At 37.5% G+C, this 23,673-nt stretch overlaps 1 protein-coding gene across 5 annotated transcripts in view; it reads right to left on the reverse strand.

The window, feature by feature from the left end:
• Positions 1 to 3,107: 3,107 nt before the first annotated feature.
• LOC128692700 (protein FAM151B) overlaps positions 3,108 to 23,673 on the reverse strand; it is a 52,883-nt gene continuing 32,317 nt past the window's right edge. For 4 of the 5 annotated variants that reach the window (XM_070090019.1, XM_070090017.1, XM_070090018.1 and 1 more), the window contains 3 exons: positions 17,778 to 17,894; positions 14,786 to 14,977; positions 3,108 to 5,753 (listed from right to left, as the gene is read on the reverse strand). In XM_070090019.1, the coding sequence (XP_069946120.1) occupies positions 5,487 to 5,753; positions 14,786 to 14,977; positions 17,778 to 17,894 (576 nt within the window). In that variant the 3' untranslated portion in view covers positions 3,108 to 5,486. Of the gene's footprint in view, positions 5,754 to 7,476; positions 7,729 to 14,785; positions 14,978 to 17,777; positions 17,895 to 23,673 lie in introns of those variants that run through there. The other variant, XM_070090021.1, reaches the window with a different exon arrangement.

The raw sequence follows: 23,673 nt of genomic DNA on the forward strand, positions 1-23,673 counted from the left end.
AACAGGTCAGAAAACAAAGGGGGACAGCAGAGGGCAGCAAGGGACTAGCTCCCTTAAGGTTTACTATACTAATAGCAGGAGTGTTAGAAATAAGATAGATGAGCTAAGATTAATTGCAAGTGCAGGAAACATAGATATTATTGCTATAACAGAGACCTGGCTCAATCTGAAAGATAGAGAGATGCCATCTGAATGTCACATACAAGGCTATAAATTATTCCACACTGACAGGGTCAACAGGAAAGGTGGTGGAGTAGCGATGTATGTCAGAGACAATTTAAATTGTTGTGTTAGACAAGATATTAAATTAGAAGCGTCAGCCACTGAATCTGTTTGGTTACAGCTTCTCGAGGGCCGAGAAAAACTAATTTTGGGTGTGATTTACAGGGCCCCAAATCTTGATAGGGAGTGCAGTAAACTTCTATGGGACGAAATTCGTAAGGCATCTACATACGAAAATGTTGTGCTAATGGGAGATTTCAACTATAGACAGATTGACTGGAGCAATTTGACAGGAAATTTAGAGTCGGGTGACTTTCTTGATACGATCCAGGATTGTTTTTTAAAACAGTTTGTGACAGAGCCAACTAGGGGAAATAACCTCCTTGACTTGGTTCTTGCCAGTAGGGAAACACTAATTAATAATCTTGAGGTTAATGATGAGCTTGGGGAGAGTGATCACAAATCACTCAGTTTTAACATATCATGGAATTCCCCTAATAATGGCAATCAAGTCTCCGTCCCTGACTTTCGCTTGGCTGATTTCATAGGACTGAAAAATTACTTAGGTGGGCTGAACTGGAATGACCTGACTAGGGGTCAGGTAGGTGGTGATGGTTGCCGATATGATGCTTTCCAGGGCATAGTTCTAGCTGCTCAGTCAAATTATGTTCCAAATAGGGAAATCAGATCAAACAAAAATGATCCTAAATGGATGAACAATAGATTAAAATATCTGATTGGTCAAAAGAGAGGCATATATAGGCAAATCAAAAGAGGAGAGGGGCAATTAAGAAATCGATATATTCAGTTAAAGAGAGAAATAAAAAAGGGAATTAGAAAAGCAAAAAGAGATTATGAGGTTAAAGTTGCAAGAGAATCGAAGACTAACCCAAAAGGATTCTTTCAGGTATACAGAAGTAAGATCAGGGACAAGATAGGCCCACTCAAAAGTTCCTCGGGTCAGCTCACTGACAGTGATAAGGAAATGTGTAGAATTTTTAACACATACTTCCTCTCAGTTTTTACACAGGAGGATACCAGTGATATTCCAGTAATGATAAATTATGTAGAACAGGACGATAATAAACTGTGCACTATTAGGGTCACAAGTGACATGGTCCTTAGGCAAATAGATAAATTAAAACCTAACAAATCCCCAGGCCCTGATGAACTGTATGCAAGGGTTCTAAAGGAATGTAAAGAGGAGCTTAGCACACCTTTGGCTAATCTTTTCAACATATCACTACAAACTGGCATGGTGCCAGATAAGTGGAAAATGGCAAATGTGATACCTATTTTCAAAACAGGTGACAGGTCCTTAGCTTCGAACTATAGACCAATAAGCCTAACCTCCATAGTGGGAAAATTTATGGAATCAATAATTGCCGAGGCAGTTCGTAGCCACCTTGAAAAGCATAAATTAATCAACGAATCTCAGCATGGTTTTACAAAGGGACGTTCCTGCCTTACGAATTTATTAACTTTTTTCACTAAGGTATTTGAGGAGGTAGATCATGGTAACGAATATGATATTGTGTATATGGACTTCAGTAAGGCTTTTGACAGGGTCCCACATCAGAGACTATTGAGGAAAATTAAAGCACATGGAATAGGAGGAGAAATTTTTTCCTGGATAGAGGCATGGTTGACAAATAGGCAGCAGAGAGTTTGCATAAATGGGGAGAAATCAGAGTGGGGAAGCGTCACGAGCGGTGTTCCACAGGGGTCAGTGTTGGGCCCCCTGCTGTTCACAATCTACATAAACGACATAGATGAGGGCATAAAGAGCGACATCGGCAAGTTTGCCGATGACACCAAAATAGGCCGTCGAATTCATTCTGACGAGGACATTCGAGCACTCCAGGAAGATTTGAATAGACTGATGCAGTGGTCGGAGAAGTGGCAGATGCAGTTTAATATAGACAAATGCAAAGTTCTAAATGTTGGACAGGACAATAACCATGCCACATATAAACTAAATAATGTAGATCTTAATATTACGGATTGCGAAAAAGATTTAGGAGTTCTGGTTAGCAGTAATCTGAAACCAAGACAACAGTGCATAAGTGTTCGCAATAAAGCTAATAGAATCCTTGGCTTCATATCAAGAAGCATAAATAATAGGAGTCCTCAGGTTGTTCTTCAACTCTATACATCCTTGGTTAGGCCTCATTTAGATTATGCTGCACAGTTTTGGTCACCGTATTACAGAATGGATATAAATTCTCTGGAAAATGTACAAAGGAGGATGACAAAGATGATCCCATGTATCAGAAACCTTCCCTATGAGGATAGACTAAGGGCCCTGAAACTGCACTCTCTAGAAAGACGTAGAATTAGGGGGGATATGATTGAGGTTTATAAGTGGAAGACAGGAATAAATAAAGGGGATGTAAATAGTGTGCTGATAATATCTAGCCTAGACAGGACTCGCAGCAATGGTTTTAAGTTGGAAAAATTCAGATTCAGGAGGGATATAGGAAAGTACTGGTTTGGTAATAGAGTTGTGGATGAGTGGAACAAACTCCCAAGTACCGTTATAGAGGCCAGAACGTTGTGTAGCTTTAAAAATAGGTTGGATAAATACATGAGTAGATGTGGGTGGGTGTGAGTTAGACCTGATAGCTTGTGCTAACGGGTCGGTTGCCGTGTTCCTCCCTTGAGTCAATGTGACCTGACCTGACTAGGTTGGGTGCATTGGCTTAAGCCGGTAGGGACTTGGACCTGCCTCGCATGGGCCAGTAGGCCTTCTGCAGTGTTCCTTCGTTCTTATGTTCTTATGTTCTTAAAATAGGGTACAGAATAAACAATGCAGACATTCCTGGCACTAAAATAACATTTCCTCTGTTTATCAGTTACATTTCCATGCTTACAAATGAATTCCATTTTGATTTTTTATTCACATAATGAATTTTTATTCACACTAAAAAAATAGAAGATTCAACATTATGCAATATTGTAATAATTGTATAAATAATATCAGAGCATTTGTGAATGTACATTAGACCCACCAGCTGACGTATACTGGACACGTGACGTCATTTGTTTACTCTTGAACACTGCTCAGTTTCAAGCCATTTCCAGTATTAAAACCAATCAAAATCATCTCTATTTCCATAATATATCTTCCATTCTGACCTGACGAGCTGTTGGAGTGTGAGCAGGGTAATATTTTACGAAGGGATTCAGGAAAACCGGTTAGCTGGACTGGAATCCTGGAAATGAAAAGTACAATGCCTGCACTTTAAAGGAGGGGTTTGGGATATTGGCAGTTTGGAGGGACTTCTAAATTGTTGTATCTGATCACCTCTGCCAAGACAGTGATCATGTATGAATGAGGTGAAAGTGTTGAATGACAATGAAAGTATTTTCTTTTTGGGTCACCCTGCCTCGGTGGGAGACTACCAACATGTTGGGGAAAAAAAATCTTCCACTATCAAATGAGACCAAGAAACCGCGAATACAACTGTAAAACATACGAAAAAACACCACAGTCACTGTGTTAATCTAAAAATGTGATCTCAGTTTTTTCTCATTATGCACTGTGTGCTGCAGGTTTTGTTTTATGTGGTGCACACTTACAACACAGATGCATTCTCTCATATCTAGACCCAAATTTACCACTCTCAGCTTATCTTAGTGAGCTGAGCTGAGCTCATGGCGTAGAACTATGGTTTGCACCCTGACTTCAAAGCCGTAAAACTACGGGATGGACCCTCAAAGGGTTAATCCTATTAAAAAAGCTAAGCTACATGAAGAACTGCTAGATGTGCAGCTACCAGCTTGAATGTTGGCTGCATGAGTGCCTCCTAGAATGGAAACTTCTGTCTGAACCAGAGGTAGGTATGAAATTTTCTGAAGTATTCTCAGTCATTACTGGTGGCAGTTGCTTGGTGAAATCTGAAATATTCGCATGAATCTTCCCTTCAAGTTTTGCAATATCCTCTGCTAGTTCTTTGAAGTCATCAAATGAGTTCTTATCATAGCCAAATTAGACTTTTTAAGTATTTTACATTGCAAACCATGTATTTTCCATGGTGATCCTTGGAAATCAAGTGTGACAACATTTTTGATGGCCAGATAAGTTTGACTATCATCTCTGACATAGCTGTATACAAACTGCACACATAATACATTTAATTCCATCGAATCAATCATATCTTCCAGAGATTGTTCAGTAAATATTCCACGTGGCTCATTAAGATGTTGCTGGACCAACTGCCTTCTAAGGTTTGGATCTTGCTGTGTTAATAATTGCTTCTGATACTTCTTGTGGCTTTTGCCATTTTCATGAATGTTAAAAGGATCATAAGACATCAAGTCCTAGGTGCAAACCTCACAATGGATACAGAGGCAAGTCCCATTCAGATTATCTTGATAGTCAACTATGTACTTTCCACCTTCCTTGAACCTCTGGTCGGCACTTAGTGGTGTGTAGCAGCTGCTGCTTGTCCTAACCCATAGTGAAGGTTACCAATGAGCATTTTCAAGCATTTCACACAAATATATAACAAATGTACTACTGTTATGGCATGTGTTGCGATGATGCCAATACCTCATTTACTATAATTATAACTTCTTATAGAATTATTGTACAGAGCTGACACACGCCAAAATATTGCCAGATTCTTGAACTTTTTTTTTTTTTTTGGCAGGCTTAACTCATTTTTCAATTTTTTTATATGCCTTTACTCATCACACACCTCCCCTCTTAACAAGAACGCCCTTGGTATCAATGGTTTTGGATAAACAAAGTCCTACTGTATAAAAGTATTTAGGAATGATATATACAGGAGGGCACTGTATTTTCAGCTCCTTTTCAGTCTCACTATTTTGGCAGTTTTCAATTACTGTAAGTCATTTTTCATTATGTTCAGTGCTTTTACTGTGTTTCCACTTACTGCCATTTTTGTACAAGAGTTGCATAAGGAAGGACGACTGATGTTGTATTTTAGGTATGTATAGTGTATTTATCTTTTTTTTTATGCCTAGCTGTATTGAACACCTAATATTTGATAGTGTTAACATGCTATCAGGTGCTTTACACACCTGCCAGCAATTTTCACTTACCGTTTTGGGCCATGAACCTTTAAGCCGTAAGAAGGGTGCCCTCCTGTAGTTTTATCTTTCACTCAAAAGTTGTAATTGTAGTTTATGTCATAGTAGTAAGGCACATTAAATACCTGCTTCAATTAATGTAGCTTGAAGGCAGCACTCATTAATCATTAATAAACTGGAATAGCCAACAAGATAGACAACTCTTGTTATTCATACAAATACAGAGCAGCTAAAGCAGATGCTAGGGCAACACCTGCAGTAGCCCAGGCATTAATATTCTGAGGAAAAAAATTGAACTTTGCTGCAGCACTAGTGAGGCTTTTTACTTTGGCTTCATCAAAAGCTTTTTGTTGTTTTTCTGGAAGGTCAAAGTAGACTACATCATGGCCAACATTATCACGGAGGGCAATAAGGGCTTGGACATCAATGTCATCTGATGCAGAACTCCACACAGTAATGGTGCTATCAGGAATCTGGAGATGAGAAAAATATTTGAAGGCCCTTTACACACACACAACAATAATTAGTTTGTCATATAGTCTACACAAACATTCTATAATTATGTTATCATTTAAACCTAATCCAAAGCAAAGCATGAAAAAAAAAAAAAGACATCTTCACCCCCAGACAGAATTAAGGAGTTAACTCAAAAATCATCTGGTGTTCATGAGGAATACAACTTCCAACAAGTCCAAGTTTATATTTTTAAAAACTTGGTAAAAGTAAACATGGGGCAGCCAAACAGCAGATTCAACAAAAAATACAGAGCACTAAACAAAACCAACTTCCTCTCTCCATCATAATGGCTGTAGTATAAAACAAAAGAAACCTGCATCTCAAGAATTTCTCTACAGAGAAAGCCATCTGCTCAATTAATAGAGTCTCTTGAGAACATCAAGTAATTCCAGAAATCTACACTGTCGCCAACATCCAGGTTCTGGAGATTCAGCAACTACGAGTGGAAGTTCCGTGAAAGTTTTACACCTGTTTAAACCAAGGTGACGGGAAAACAACATACCACCAGCAACAATGACTTGAAAACAAATTAAATAAATCAACAAGCAATGCTGTACACAAAACCTTTAACTGTATTTGCGACTGAGCAAGAAAAAAAACATCCAAGATTTCCCCTCAGATAAGCGGCAACAATCAAACAGAAATTAAAGCCAAAACCGGTATACAATTTACTAATCTTCAAATACAGCTGTCTGACAGCATGGAAGGACAACAGTAGTAGAGGTTGCAAGTGCATTCACACCTTGAGTATGTTCCACTTTCTTGAACTGCCTGCCCTCCATCTCATCTGTGACTTCTTGACAGAGCAAGACAGCTCATCTCTTGCCTGAACCGAGCCTGGATAGATCTGCCATTTCAGCAGAGCTGGAGGGATGTGGGTGGCCTTACTTTTATGTATAAGGCTAATACTGTCTAAGTACCACACTTGGCTCCACTCCGAGAATACACAACAACAAGATTGGTAGCAAACAGCAACTTCATTCTGACTGTACCCTCCTCCAGAACATCACTTCGTTTGAAATTATTTATTTCCAGGATGACTCGAATCTGGAACATGTTTGTACAGTTGACCAAATGAAATCACTGGCCCACAGATGGTTCTAACTTTATCCTGTTCTCTATTTGTATGTTTCATAACAATAAAAAGATTTTCTAATGAGCTGACATAGGTAACAGCACTTATCTTCTAAATAAAGTTAGGAACCTTAGGCTAACGTTGTAAAACCTTGCAAGAAAAAAATGCATGCAGGTGTATTTGTATGTACAGTAGAAACTCCATATCCACAGTTTCAGTTATCCACAGTTTATTTTGGCCCAAAAATAACTCTTAATTTTGCATAATAATGTCCTCAAAGCACAAAAGTAGAGAAGCTGGCAGTTCTTCAAAGCCTAAGAGAAGCCATGAAGCACTTCCCATCAGTGAAAAAGTGATAATTCTCTACTTACTGTGCATAATTTATCAATTAAATTTAACGATGGAGTTCCATTCCTAAGACCACATCAATAAACAAAATCATCACTAAGTGAAGAGCATACTATAATGGCACAGGGCTTGTGTCAACCATCTTTGATATTATTTTAATGTCACCTTTGCACCATTTATAACATTTCTTTTATACTTTTAAATGTTTATACAGTAGTATGCTGTATATTGTAATAAACAGAATAGAGGAAATCAGCTCTACTATACATTATTTAGATATGCATACTGGTCAAATAGCCCATCGTAAGTCCGAGTCGTTGGTGAACTAATATGTTGCTAAGTGAGGAGAGGCTGTACGTATAAGGTTTGCTACTATCCGTGGTTTCGGCATCCATGGCAAGTCCTTGGAACGTATCCTCCACGGATATGTGGGTTCTGCTGTCTATGCATATATGTGGATATGCATGTATGTAACCAGCATCACCACCACTTTCTCCACCATCTTCAGCCTGTGTATATATGTGAATGTTTAACAAATGACAACATAAGTCAATCACTCAGCAATTCCTGAAACTGTGATAACAATGAAAAGATGACCTTTAACCCTTTGACTGCTTCGACCGTATATACATGTACGTATACGTCTTACTAGCCAGTGTTTCGGACATATATATACTCAATAATTCTGGCGGCTTCAAATCAAGCAGGAGAAAGCTGGTAAGCCCACATGTGAGAAAATGGGTGTGTGTGGTCAGTGTGTACCACATAAAAAAAATCCTGCAGCACGCAGTGCTGTGCAGTGTTTTTGGATTAAAACGCCGACTTTGAGGTGTATTTTTGTATAGTACTGATGGTTGTATTCTCATTTTCTTGGTCTCATTTGATAGAATGGAAAACATATTACAGAAATAGAGATGATTAGTTTCACGATGAAAATGACCTTGAAATTGAGCTCAAAGTAGTGAAAATATTTGATTTTTACCAATGTTCAAGAGTAAGCAAATCACACCACACGTCCAATACACATCAACTGGGGAGTCTAATATTCTTTCGCTAGTGAACTGATATTATTTATACCATTTTTACAATAATGCAGTAGTCTGCATAACAGTAAATCTTCTATTTTTTGGTGAATAAAAAATCAAAATAGAAAACAAGAGTAATGTAAGAGGGGCCTGGAGACGTGACTAATGACCAGAGAATATGTTTTTTTAGTGTAAAAAATGTCTGCATTGTTTATTCTGGACCCTATTTTGAAATTGGCATCTTTTTTAATTTGTGTGAAATTGGCCAAATTGCCAATTTCTGACCACTTTATTGGGTAGTTGAAATCAGTAAATGGGCAGTTTCTTGTACTCAATTGATAGAAAAAATAGAGTTCTACAGAAATAGCTATGAGTTTGGTCGACTGGAACAATGGAATTGGCCGAAAATAGGGCTCAGTCGGCGAAATCGCCGATGCGTATACTGTATAACGCTGAGATCGCTAACTTCGGGGGAGCGTAATTCCATAAGTTTTCGAACAAATTTCGTACTTTTGGTGTCATTACCATCGGGAAAAGATTCTCTATCATTTCATAAGAAAAAAAAAAAAAAAATTCCAAAAATTTTGCGACACCAGGAGACATTTCAGGATTTGGGGTTGCGACAGTCAAAGGGTTAAGCAATCTCATGGAAATCAATTTCAAGAAAGGTCTACTTTAAATTAAGTATAGAGAACAAGCACATGCCAACTGCACAATGAACTTCTACCTAATAATAGTTGTTTAGAATTTGAAGCCTACTGCATAAGGCATTGCAAAGTTATAAACAAAAACCTTAGATAGTATGAGGAAACTATAGGTACCAGATGAATAGTTCTGACATCACACCATGCAGTATTTAAAGGTTCACTCAACTTAAGAAATTTAAAAACCATTTTAAAAACACAATTTTTCAATGAATTACTTTTTGTTTTTGTTTTATTAGTCTTAGAATTCTCTACAAACCCACAAGAAATTTTTTTTTTTTTTTTTCAGAACAGTCCAATTTGATGAAAATTCTAAGTTTTAAAAAAATATTTATTGCATTGACAGATTTGCCCCCCCCCCACACACACACAGAAAGAATACTATCTTAGCTGTAAGGTGCAACAACCATTAAATACATTCTGATCAAGACAATTAAATGGAAATCAAAATTTTGCACAAATTTACACACAAAATAGTTAAATCTGCACCTAACCACCTGAATTTCACTCTCTGCCATCATCAAATTAAGAATCATTTTTTTTTTTTAACAAAGTTACACCACTGATGGTTTTGCATAATTAGTAGCTTTCTTCTGAGCCTACCATTAAGTCAAATTATCTTCTTCATCTTTCAACAAACTGGCTGTATCCTACAAAAGTAGGTTGGCCCAAAAAAGAAAAACAAAAGTTACTCTTTTTAATGTATACAGGAAAAAGGGTTACTAGCCCCCTTGCTCCTGGCATGTTAGTCACTTCTTACGACGTGCATGGTTTACGGAGGAAGAATTTTGTGCCACTTCCACATGGAGATAAGAGGAAATAAAAAAGAACTAGTAAGAAAATGGAAGAAAACCAAGAGGGGTGTATATATACAGCCTCTCCTCACTTAATGATGGAGTTCCGTTCCTAAGACCATGTCAGTAAATGAATTCATTGCTAAGCAAGGAGAATACATATATAAGGGTAGTATGTCTGTGTCAACTATCTTTGATATTGTTTTTATGTCACCTCTGCACCATTTATAACATTTTTAGTACATTTTTAAATGTTTATACAGTATGTACTGTATATTATAGTAAACAGAATAGAGGAATTAGCTCTTAAATACATTATCTAGGTGTGCATACTGGTCAGAGAGCCCATTTTAAGTCCAAATCATCGGTAAACGAGTACATCACTAAGTGACGAGAGGTTCTATATGCATGTGTAGTGTAACCTAAGTGCAAGTAGAATCAGCAAGACGTACCTGAAATTTTGTAAATTTATGAGACAGAAAAGACACAAGCAATCCTACAACTATGTAAAACAAATACAGGCTTCTGTTTTACACTCACCTGGCAGGACGGTATTACCTCCCTGAACTAAAACACTTTCTTGATAGTTGCAACAGAACCCATAAACACAATATCCGACACAAAAATCTCTGACATTCCTCATGTCTGGCTAAATCTCTGCAAAAATTCGATGTATATAAAAGGGCCTAAAATCTGGAACCCCCTGCCTGAAAACTCTAGAACCACAGACTCAACCACCATATTCAAAACTACCGTTAATAAACATCTTATCACCCTAACACACCCCATCTAATTCTCCTTCTTGTATCATGAACACATCCAAAACAAAATAGATTTACTCTCGTTATCTGTAATTCCCCCTAATTTACACTTACTCACCCAAATGACTGTAAACATAAAATTCCTAATATAGCTTTTGCATAATAAATCTTAAGTTAAGTTTGCCTAAGATACTCTCCCAAAATAGGAGCTTTAATAGAAACAGTATATCATGCCAAGACAAAACCATTGCCATTACTAAATTTACTAATTGTAATATTGTTATAAGTTTTGTACTACCCTACTATTATCAATGTAATTAATCACTTCAAGTACCTAACTTTTATATCAGTATGCATTAATGTATGTTAAAATGTACTGCTCCATAACCTGTGCCAATATAGAGTAAGAATTAGTATAAGTCTGGCCAAAATGCCTAGGCATGCTAGTGGCCTTCTTTGTAATTAATACTTTATAACATGTAAACCACACATTGTAAGCTTTGCAAGGAAATTAACATTTTCATTTTCAAATACTGTATTTGTATAATAACAGCTAAATAGCAATCTCTAAAGTTGTCGTTTATTTACTATATCCGTTAGGGATGTATTGAATGTATTTAGCACTAACACATCCAAGAGATGGAAAAATAATTTCATATACCACTTGAAACTTTTCTAAAACATTCCACAGACTGAATTTGCTCATCCTATTTGTCAAGCAAATATACAGTCTTAGTACCAATGGATTGCTGCAAGTGAAATCTCATTAACTTCATTTGTCTTTAGGTTTACCTTGTTGACTTTTACCCTAAGAGCCTAATGTATGATCGAGAAGTGTTACATCCTATGAGTAGTTTTTAAATTTTGAAATGATACATTGCAGACCACGATAAATTGGTCTTGAGCTACATAACATGGAGGTGCAGTTGAATAACAGTTGCTGAATCCTCATCTAGACTTCTGACACCAATACTACACCATCTTTCTTTTAACCAAAAAGATATTTTCTAAAGTTTGTAGAAAGCGTCTCCTAAACTTCTTGAGACTTTTTGCTGAAGACCTGCTCCATGTTTGAGAGCACAAATTTGCAAAGGCACATTTTGAGATTAAGCTCTGAGATCAAAGATTAACAGACTAGTGATCAAAATATTTGAAACCATATCCTAATCCCTAAAACACCAACAACAAGCCATACCACGGGTGGGGATAGAACCCGTGATCAGAGAGTCTCAAAACTCCAGACCGTCGCGTTAGCCACTGGACCAGCTAGCCACAATAAGATTTATCCAACTAGGTATATTTCTACACCATAGGAAGGTTAACATAGGCACCACTGTGACCACAAATGCAAGTTTTTACAGACGAATCTCCAGCCAGTGTGGCCATGATGAACTCTAGCTCAAGTCCCCTCGAAGCCGTCAACATGACTCACGAAATCGTAATGACACGATTGCAAACAAACCATACCACGGGTGGGGATAGAACCCGCGATCAGTCTCTCAAAACTCCAGACCGTCGCGTTAGCCACTGGACCAGCTAGCCACAATAAGATTCATCCAACTAGGTATATTTCTACACCATAGGAAGGTTAGCATAGGCACCACTGTGACCACAAATGCAAGTGAGTCATGTTGACGGCTTTGAGGGGACTTGAGCTAGAGTTCGTCACGGCCATGCTGGCTGGAGATTCGTCTGTAAAAACTTGCATTTGTGGTCACAGTGGTGCCTATGCTAACCTTCCTATGGTGTAGAAATATATGTACCTAGTTGGATGAATCTTATTGTGGCTAGCCGGTCCAGTGGCTAACGCGACGGTCTGGAGTTTTGAGACTCTCTGATCGCGGGTTCTATCCCCGCCCGTGGTATGGTTTGTTTGCAATCGTGTCATTACAATTTCATGAGTCATGTTGACGGCTTTGAGGGGACTTGAGCTAGAGTTCGTCATGGCCACGCTGGCTGGAGATTCGTCTGTAAAAACTTGCATTTGTGGTCACAGTGGTGCCTATGCTAACCTTCCTATGGTGTAGAAATATACCTAGTTGGATGAATCTTATTGTGGCTAGCTCGTCCAGTGGCTAACACGACGGTCTGAAGTTTTGAGACTCTCTGATCGCGGGTTCTATCCCCGCCCGTGGTATGGTTTGTTTGCAATCGTGTCATTACGATTTCGTGAATCATGTTAACCAACAGCAAGAACTACAACACCCTTATACTGGTGATTTTACTTTTAAATAATTTCTTATTTTTCTTACAGGATCGAAGAGCACCAAAAGCTAAAAATAAATAAGAGAACTGAAAAAAACTTTATGAAAACTTTCCTGATTTTTTATGGCCTGTTGAAGGTTGACAAATGAAGCCTGGTGATTATAATGCATATGACTAAAATGTTTATCTAAAAATCCAAACTTGTTTCTATTAAAACAATTTCCCACTATATTATACCAGTAATTCTACACTATTTCCAAACATTTTCCATCATTTCAGATGTGTTTTAGGATGGGGCACCCATGAAACATGGGAAGAAAGGCAAAGAATGGTCACCAGGATTTTATTCCTAGGAAGGACTAAGGTTACACATGATCAAAGAACTGGTTGAAGAGTAAAAAAGTGTAAATGCCAAGAAAAATTTAAAGCATTACACTTTTGCATGTAGTATACCTTTCAGTGTTCAAGTTAGATGATAATCCCTTCACTCAATATTTGAGTTACTAGCTCATAACTACTATCCCTATTATTACTAACAGGTAAGACTCAAACCCTATTTAAAGTTATTTAAATACAGTGGACCTTTGGTTTTCGTGTTTAATCCGTTCCAGAGCCATCAGCTAAAACCAGAATAGGCCAAAACCAAAACCATTTTCCTCATAAGAAATAATGTAAATGGAATTAATCCATTTCAGACACCCAGAAGTATCAACAAAAATTTACATGCACAAAAGAATGAGCATTACACTTGACAGTTACCTTTACTGAAGGCTGTTGTTGATGGATGGAAGACAGGAAGAAAGGGAGAGGGAAGAGAGGTTACTGTTTGGAAGGGGAGTCCCCCTCCATAAGGACTCGAGGTACTAAGTTCTTATCAGGGGTCACTTCCCTAGCTTAAATATAGATTTACATGCAGAAAAGAATAACAAATAAATGTAAAGCACTAATAAAATGTATAAAAGAACATTTAACATCACACTTACCTTTATTGAAGACTCTTGTTGGTCAATGGCAGAGGAGGGGAGGCGAGTTTTTTGTTGGAGAATGTGACACTAATACCAACTCTACGGCTTATTTATCTATCACAATTCAACTAACATGACATAATAAACAATATTAATAATACATAAACATGGAATATACTCTAGAATGAATAAAGTAAGTCATTATGTATGTCACGACTGTTGTTGTTGTTGTTGGGTGTATAAGGGCCACTAAGAGAATAAGCTGTACATAATGGTGGTGAAGCAGCAGCTGAGGCAGTGGTGTTTCCTGTAGCCCTATATAACTCCAACAATATTAGAGGAGTTAGCAGAATTGCTGAATCTCTGAAGAAGGCACCCTCTACCACCATCACAACCACTACCATCACAACCACTACCACCATCACAACCAATACCACCCTCTACCACCGTCACAACCACTACCACCCTCTACCATCATCACAACCACTACCACCCTCTACCACCATCACAACCACTACTACCCTCTACCACCATCACTACCACCCTCTACCACCACCACTTTCGTATTTTTCTACAATTTTTTTTTTTAATTATATCGTGTTTCTCACATTCTTTACCAAAGAGCTGGCACTAGAAGCTTTCTTTGGGCCCATGGTGGCTTATTTAGCAGTCACACACAATAAACAAGTGGCAAAAACAACGGAAATGGATTATTATGAAAAGTTTCATATGACCTGGCAGGATATGTTCACTGACCGAAAATAACACAACACTGGCTGAGAAAGTGTGTGGGAGGCAGCTCTGCCTGCACGCTGGGGACTGGACAGGTTCCATACGATCGATGAAAACTAAGGTAATCAATGAAAACTAAAGCCAAAAATAGATGAAAACCAAGGGTCCACTGTATTATCTTATCAAACAAATGCAAATGTTGTAAGAACCATTCTGTACTAAAAAAATTTATTGAAAGTATTTATACATTACAACCATCTGGATAGTGCAATGTCATGTTGAGCAAATTTTGACTCACAATGTTAGATTAGCTGAATCACCCCTGGATTAAATTACTACTGGCATCTAATATGCACAACACAAACAATTCAATAACTTACAGCATCCACCAACCATTCAAGTGACTCCAATGACCGTCCAATAAAAGCAGCTCGAATTGGGAATGTGATAGGTTGAGTGATGGTGTTTTTTTCAAGTGTGTCTGACATCTCCTCAACCATTTTCTTTGTATATGTTCCTTTATCATCATCGGAAGAGGTGAATTTTGTTGTCCATCCAACTGAAAGTGTTGCCTGGCAAAAGGAAAATAATAAACATTAACAAATGAATGTCAGATTTTGTAGGTAAGTACAGTCAGCAGAGTGGAACCTCGGTTTTCAAATTTAATTCATCCAGATGTTGATTCGACAACCAAAGCAATTTTTCCCATGAAGAATGATGTAAATAGAATTAATTTGTTTCAGACCCCAAATGACAATATAATAATGTACTAATTACTACATAAAACAATGTATAAAATTATATAGCACAGGGTAACTGAGTGGTGAGTTGAGGTATATGTGGAGAAAAAAACGTTATCTATGGAGGCAAAAGGGACTGTATGAAAGTATAGTGGTACTAACACTCTAATATGGTTGTGAAGCTTGGGTTGTAAATGCTGCAGCAAGGAGATGGTTGGAGGCAGTGGAGATGTCCTGTCTAAGGGCAATGCGTGGTGTAAATATTATGCAGAAAATTCGGAGTGTAGAAATTAGAAGGTGTGGAGTTAATAAAAGTATTAGTCAGAGGGCTGAAGAGGGGTTGTTGAGGTGGGTTGGTCATTTAGAGAGAATGGATCAAAGTAGAATGACATGGAGAGCGTATAAATCTGTAGGGAAAGGAAGGCGGGGTAGGGGTCATCCTCGAAAAGGTTGGAGGGAGGGGGTAAAGGAGGTTTTGTGGGCAAGGGGTTGGACTTCCAGCAAGCGTGTGTAAGCATGTTAGATTGGCGTGAATGGAGACGAATGGTATTTGGGACCTGACAAGCTGTTGGAGTGTGAGCAGGGTAATATTTAGTGAAGGGATTCAGGGAAACCGGTTATTTTTATACATGAACATAAGAAAGAAGGAACACTGCAACAGGCCTACTGACCCATGCGGAGCAGGTCCATGTCCCCTTCCCCTGGATTAGCCCAATGACCCACCTAGTCAGGTCACTTCCACTTAAATAGAGCACGGCATCAGACCTAGTAGCACAAGCTAGTCAGGTCCAACTCACACCCACTCATGTATTTATCTAACCTATTTTTAAAACTACACAACGTTTTAGCCTTTATAACTGTATTCGGGAGTTTGTTCCACTCATCCACAACTCGATTACCAAACCAGTGCTTTCCTATATCCTTCCTGAATCTGAATTTTTCCAACTTGAAACCACTGCTGCAAGTCCTGTCTTGGCTGGAAATTTTCAGCATGCTATTTACATCCCCTTTATTTATTCCTGTTTTCCATTTATACACCTTGATTGTATCCCCCCTAATTCTACGCATTTCTATAGAGTGCAGATTCAGGGCCTTCAGTCTATCCTCATAGGGAAGATTTCTGATACATGTAATCAACTTTGTCATCCTCCTCTGTACGTTTTCCAGTGCATTTATATCCATTCTGTAATACGGTGACCAGAACTGTACAGCATAAGCTAAATGAGGCCTAACCAAGGATATATAGAGTTGAAGAACAACCTGAGGACTTCTATTATTTATACTTCTAGATATGAAGCCAAGGATTCTGTTAGCTTTATTGCAAACACTAATGCACTGCTGTCTTGGCTTTAGATTACTGCTAATCATAACTCCTAAATCCTTTTTGCAATCAGTAGTATTAAGATCTACATTATTTAGTTTGTATGTGGCATGGTTATTTTCTTATCCAACATTTAGAACTTTGCATTTGTCTATATTAAACTGCATCTGCCACTTCTCTGACCATTGCATCAGTCTGTTCAAATCATTCTGGAGTGCTCTAGTGTCCTCATTAGAATGAATTGGACGGCCTATTTTGGTGTCATCAGCAAATCTGCTTATTTCACTATTTATTCCTTCATCTATGTTGTTTATGTAAATTGTGAATGACAAAGGGCCCAACACTGACCCCTGCGGAACACCACTTGTGACGTGCCCCCATTCTGATTTCTCCCCATTTATGCAAACTCTCTGCTGCCTATTTGTCAGCCATGCCTCTACCCAGGAAAAAGTTTCTCCTATTCTGTGTGCCTTAAATTTCCTCAGTAGCCTCTGATGTGGAACTCTATCGAAAGCCTTACTGAAGTCCATATACAAAATATCATATTCATTACCATAATCTACCTCCTCAAACACCTTAGTGAAAAAAGTTAGTAAATTCGTTAAGACAGGAACCCCCCTTTGTAAAACCGTGTTGAGACTCAATCAGTTTATGCCTATCAAGAAGGCTACGAATTGCTTCGGCAATTATTAATTCCCTAAATGTTTCCACTATGGAGGTAAGGCTTATTGGTCTATAGCTGGACTTGAGTCCTGGAAATAGGAAGTACAATGCCTGCACTTTGAAGGAGGGGTTTGGGATATTGGCAGTTAGGAGGGATATGTTGTACGGTATATCTTTATATGTACATGCCTCTAAACTGTTGTATCCTGAGTACCTCTGCAAAAACAGTGATTATGTATGAGTGAGGTGAAAGTGTTGAATGATGATGAAAATATTTTCTTTTTGGGGATTTTCTTTCTTTTTTGGTCACCCTGCCTCGGTGGGAGACGGCCGCTTGTTAAAAAAAAAAAAATTTACTAAACGAAAATTTAGCTGAAATACTGTACAGTAAATGAAAATTTAACTGCCACTTACCTGTCAGAAACAAAATAGTTACTCTTGATATCTTTGATATACAATACCATGTCTAATTTTTATATTTATAATCATTTCAACCATCCAGTGGTGTACACAAAAATACAGAATTGTGGTTTAGCAAGTTACAAAGTTCTAATCTTTGCTAACTTAATGATGAACTATATTAAGAAATGAAAAATGACTCCAAGACGTGGACTAGACCATGTTCATGAAGTTATGGGTGATACGAACCTGAGGGAAGGACTCTGAACACCAAGCGAGGAACTTATCAGCATCTATGGGCTCTATACTGCCACTCAACACTGGGCCCTTTAATATGTCTGCATTTAACCACAGTGGAAAATTTATCTGAAAGGATAACACACAATAATTTTAGAAACAACAAATCCTGATACTTATTAATTTTTTAATGATACAGGTCCTCCATCACAAATCTGGCATCATTGGGACCTGTAGTGTGCTGGATTATCGAGTTTGCCAGATTACAGAGAGGTTAGGTTAGAATACACTTAATAAAATTAACCAACTTGACTTGCACAGTTCACTGAATATCGGCAAAAATTTAACATTTCCGCTACTTTGAGCTCAATTTCAAGGTACTTTTCATCATGAAAGCAATCAAAATCATGTCTATTTCTGTAATATATCTTCCATTCTATCAAATGAGTCCAAAAAATGAGAATACAACCATTAAAAACCAGCTAATGGTTGAGAAGTTAACTCCCTTATTTATCGTCCATCTTTTTTATTTTTGTTGTACGTTAAGAAGCATCTTTCCATCATACATTGCCACACAGTTAGCCCTGTGCTACACTCCGTTTTCTCTAATATAAGCCCGAAGACAGGGATAGGAGAATGGTATTTGTATTTATTTATTTAATTTATTTATTTAATGTCTTTGCAAACAGTACATTGAGATTGTGTATATACAATAGTGGGTTGAAATGCAAAGAGAGCCTCTATTATGCCTAGGCATTATGGGCCAACTTAACATTACAGTGGACCCCCGGTTAACGATATTTTTTCATTCCAGAAGTATGTTCAGGTGCCAGTACTGACCGAATTTGTTCCCATAAGGAATATTGTGAAGTAGATTAGTCCATTTCAGACCCCCAAACATACACGTACAAACGCACTTACATAAATACACTTACATAATTGGTCGCATTCGGAGGTGATCGTTATGCGGGGGTCCACTGTATTGGCTTATATTTTACTTAATACTAAGGAGTGGTATATCATAGTTGTACAGTAGGAAAGTAATTATTTCATAGTTGTACAGTAAAATATTAATTATAAATGAAACAAAATTTGTATAATACAAAGATATATTCATATTCTAAAATGCTTTTGTGAAAAACAATGATTTAATTATATTCCTGTCAACAAGGGATAAAAGGTTCAATGTGATTGTTTCAGTTATGATGTGGGAGTACATAGGTGAGTAAATGTGTACTGAGTATTTAGCATTTAGTCTAGGCCTCTAGGGTGATTAAGTGGCTTTTGAGAAGAGTCTTAAATTGATTTTCAGACTGGGTTACTTTAATATCTTCTGGTAATGAATTCCATATTTTGGGGCCCTTTATGTGCATAGAGTTTTTACACAGTGTGATATGGACATGAGGTATATCAAAAAGAGATGTGTCTTGTGTTGTGGTCATGTGTCCTGTTTAGGCTGGTGAGGAAAAGTTTGAGTGGGGGGTTTATATTTGCGTGTATTGTCCTGTGTATGTAGTAGGCACATGAATAAGTATGGATGTTCTTAATGGTAAGCAGATTCAGACTTTTGAAAATTGGTGGAGTATGCTGGCAGGAGTGGGAATTTGTTATCAGTGTTACTGCTGCCTTTTGCTGGGTTATTAGGGGTTTTAGGTGATTGGATGTTGTTGATCCCCATGCACAAATTCCATATGTAAGATAAGGGTATACGAGTGAATGGTACAGTGCCAGGAGAGCTGATTGTGGAACGTAGTACCTTATCTTTGATAGTATGCCTACAGTCTTGGAGATTTTCTTGGTGATTTGTTGTATGTGTGTCCGGAACTTAAGGCTACTGTCAAGGTGGATACCTAGGAATTTTCCCTCCGAGTCTTGTGACTGATGATCCATTTAGTGTAATGTTAATTGGATCATTTGCAGCTTTGTTTGCAAACTGAATGAAAAAGGTTTTATCAGTGTTCAGGGTAAGTCTGTTAGTCATCATCCAGGCAGATATTTTCTGTAATTCAGCATTGACTGTGTTTGCTAGTACGATTGCGTTTGGGTCGGAAAATACACATGTAGTGTCATCTGCAAATAATATGGGTTTGAGTAGCTGTGATGCATTCAGTAGATCATTGATGTAGATGAGAAGGAGGGGTGGTCCAAGGACACTTCCTTGTGGGACTCCTACTGTGATTGGTTGGGTGGAGGAGTTTGCATCATTTGCATACACATATTGAGTTCTGTTACTAAGGTATGACTTTAGGTAGTTGAGGAAGTGGCCTCTGATACCATAGTGCATTAATTTGGAGTACAGTAGTTCATGGTCAACTGTATCGAAAGCTTTACGTAAATCAATGAAAATGCCCAGAGGGACTTCTTTCTTTTCAAGTGCTGTATATATTAGTTCTAGCATGTGTATGATAGCGTCATTTGTGCTTTTATTATTCCTGAATCCAAACTGACAAGGGTTTAATATGTTGTGTGAAACGAGGTAGGAATAGATCCGTCTATGAATTAATTTTTCAAATATTTTAGAGAGCAGTGGTAAGTTAGATACTGGTCTATAGTTATTCAAGTCAGCTTGGTCACCTCCTTTATGGATCGGAGTGACCCTCGCTATTTTGAGGATTGTTGGGAAGGTAGACGATTCAATGGATTTGTTAAAGAGCGTTGCAATAATTGGTGACAATACTTGAGAAGCTTTTTTGTACATAAAAGCAGGTAAGTTGTTTATGTCTCCTGCCTTGTTTTTAAGGGTGTTTATGATGAGCATAACTTCAGTGGGGTTGATTGGAGCTAGGAATAGCGTATTTGGGTAGGTTCCTATGAGGTAGTCTGATGGACGGGTGTTTGTGCTTGGTATTTTGTTTGCTAGATTTTTTCCTATGGTGGAGAAGAAAACATTAAGACTGTTTGCTGTTTCGGTTGAAGTAGGGGTTCATCTGATTTTGTTAGTTTGATTGCTTTGTTTTTGGATAACTTTTTAGTTCCAAGAATTTCAGATAGAGTTTTCCAGGTTTTTTTCATAACACCTTTGATGTTATGTAATCTATTTTCATAATACAATTTTTTTGACCTTCTTATCAGGCTGGTAAGTGCTGACCATATCCTCTCCATACCTCCATCGAACTGCTCAGTATTATGCCAAATATTATTCATTCTGAAGTATTTAACATGTTTTATGTTATTTATATTGTTTCTTATGTCATATTAGATCAATTGTGATAGGCAAATAAGATGTAGTGTTGATACAGGTCCTCCATCACAAATCCGGCATCATTGGGACCTGTAGTGTGCTGGATTACTGAGTTTGCCGAATTACAGAGTGGTTAGGTTAGAATACACTTAATAAAATTAACCAATTTGACTTACACAGTTCATTGAACATCAGCAAAAATCGAACATTTCCGCTACTTTGAGCTCAATTTCAAGGTACTTTTCGTCATGAAAGCAATCAAAATCATGTCTATTTCTGTAATATATCTTCCATTCTATCAAATGAGTCCAAAAAAATGAGAATACAACCATAAAAACCATACAAAAATATACTGCAAAGAGGCGGCTAATGGCTGAGAAGTTAACTCCCTTATTTATCGTCCATCTTTTTTATTTTTGTTGTACGTTAAGAAGCATCTTTCCATCATACATTGCCCAAGTTTCAATGAGATAGCCCAACAAACCACCAAGAAAAAAAAAATATTTACCAAAAATCATATATGACAAGCCCAAGCCAGGTACTGGAAATAAGTCACTTTGTCTCACTTTTCTGGGTTATCCTAGGTTCTCTATACATACACTGCTATGTAAGATAGTCTATGTAACTGTATTTGTGTATACCTGAATAAACTTATTTACTTCTAGTCTGTCAACTGAGTAGTACAAGAAACTGCCCATTCACTTATTTCAACTACCCAATAAAGTGGTCAGAAATTGGCAATTTGGCCGATTTCATACAAATTTCAACAGATGCCAATTTCAAAATAGGATCCAGAATAAAGAATGCAGACATTCCTGGCACTAAAATAACATTTTCTCTGTTAATTAGTCACTGCTACAGGCCCCTCTTATATTACTCTTGCTTTTCATTTGGAATTTTTATTCACAAAAAAATAGAAGATTTACTGTTATGCAGACTGTTGCATTATTGTAATAATTGTATAAATAATGTCAAGCCATTCTTGACTACGTACTGGACTGGCAGGTGGACAGGTATTGGACGGTGACGTCATTTGTTTACTCTTGAGCTTCACTAAAGAATAGAACATTTTCGCTACTGTGAGCGCAATTTCAAGGTACTTTTCGTCATGAAAGCAATCAAAATCATATCTATTTCTGTAATATATCTTTCATTCTATCAAATGAGACTGAAAAAATGAGAATATAACCATAACAACCATACAAAAATATACCGCTAAGTGGCCGCTAATGGCTGAGAAGTGAACTCCACTATTTATGGTCTGATTTCTCTCATTTTTGGTGTATGTGAAAAAGTATCTTTCCATCATACATTGCCCAAGTTTGAATAAGATAACCCAACAAACAACTGAGAAAATAATATAATAATAATAATAATAATAATAATAATAATAATAATAATATCTTTATTTATTACACGTACATGTACAAGGTATACAGGCCTAGCTGACATCAGTGACATACTACTGTAAAGAAAGCTGCTTGTTATGCAGAATATTTCAAGAAAATTAGGTCAGTGTCCCAGGATAACACCCACACTAGTCGACTAACACCCAGGTACCCATTTACTGATGGGTAAACATAGACAACAGGTGTAAAGAAACACACCTAATGTTTCTACCCTGGCTGGGAATCAAATATTTACCAAAATCATATATGGCTAACCCAAGCCAGGTACTAAAAATAAGCCACGTTGACTTTTTTTTGGGTTATCCTAGGTTCTCTACACATATGCTGCTATGTGTGATAATCTATAGAGAGAAAATAACTTTTTTGTTTCAGGTTTATGGTGCAGTACGAGTGTATATGACAGTTAGCCCTGTGCTACACTCTGTTTTCTCTAATATAAGCCCCGAAGACAGGGATAGGAGAATGGTATTTGTATACCATATCCTGTTCATACCTCCATCGAACTGCTCTGTGTTATGCCAAATATTATTCATTCTGGAGTATTTAACATGTTTTAGGCTATTTATATTGTTTATTATGTCATATTAGATCAATTGTGATAAGCAAATAAGCTGTAGTGTTGATATTAGCGTAATAATAAAGCATATTCTCCTGCTTCACGAGACTGAGCTCATGGCAACCGACAGTGGCTTCAAAGCCACCTTATCTTTAATGGATAATGTACTGTGTAGGTGCTTTACATATTGAGAAGCATTTCTTTTATTCATTGGAACCATGGCTAGGGCTAAAAGTAAGCAGGTTAAAACAATAAATGGAGAAAATGAAATTGGAATGACTTATGCAGCAAGTAGCACCACCAAACAGTACCAGCAGGTTGGTGTGGCGAAACTGGAAATTTGAAATTATGCTAGCCAAAATTAATGCCGAATAACTGAAGGAACCGAATAACTGATTGCCGGATTTGTGATGGCAGACCTGTACTGAAAAAAATGGCCTTTAGAGGTAGTGCTGAAATAAATGGTAAAATGTACATGGAAACACACTAGTTCAACAGATGGTATTAATGCTGATAGAACAGATGCATACCAGGGAACTTTTCTTTCAGATACATAAAAACATTTCTAATCTTGTATATAACCTGTCACTTCTGTCAGGCCTGGTTTTGTCAGAGAAGTGCAACATATGTAACAGTAAGATAAACCTGTTCACTGGGATGATTTCACTGAAGACCGGGGTAGAAATTAGCTTATCTGTGGACCAGTATGCTTTTATATTATGCTTATAGACATGAGGCATAAGCATTATTGTTGCAAAAAGC

This window comes from Cherax quadricarinatus, chromosome 30 (genome assembly GCF_038502225.1).
Source record: "Cherax quadricarinatus isolate ZL_2023a chromosome 30, ASM3850222v1, whole genome shotgun sequence".
Classification (NCBI taxonomy): Eukaryota; Metazoa; Arthropoda; class Malacostraca; order Decapoda; family Parastacidae; genus Cherax; species Cherax quadricarinatus.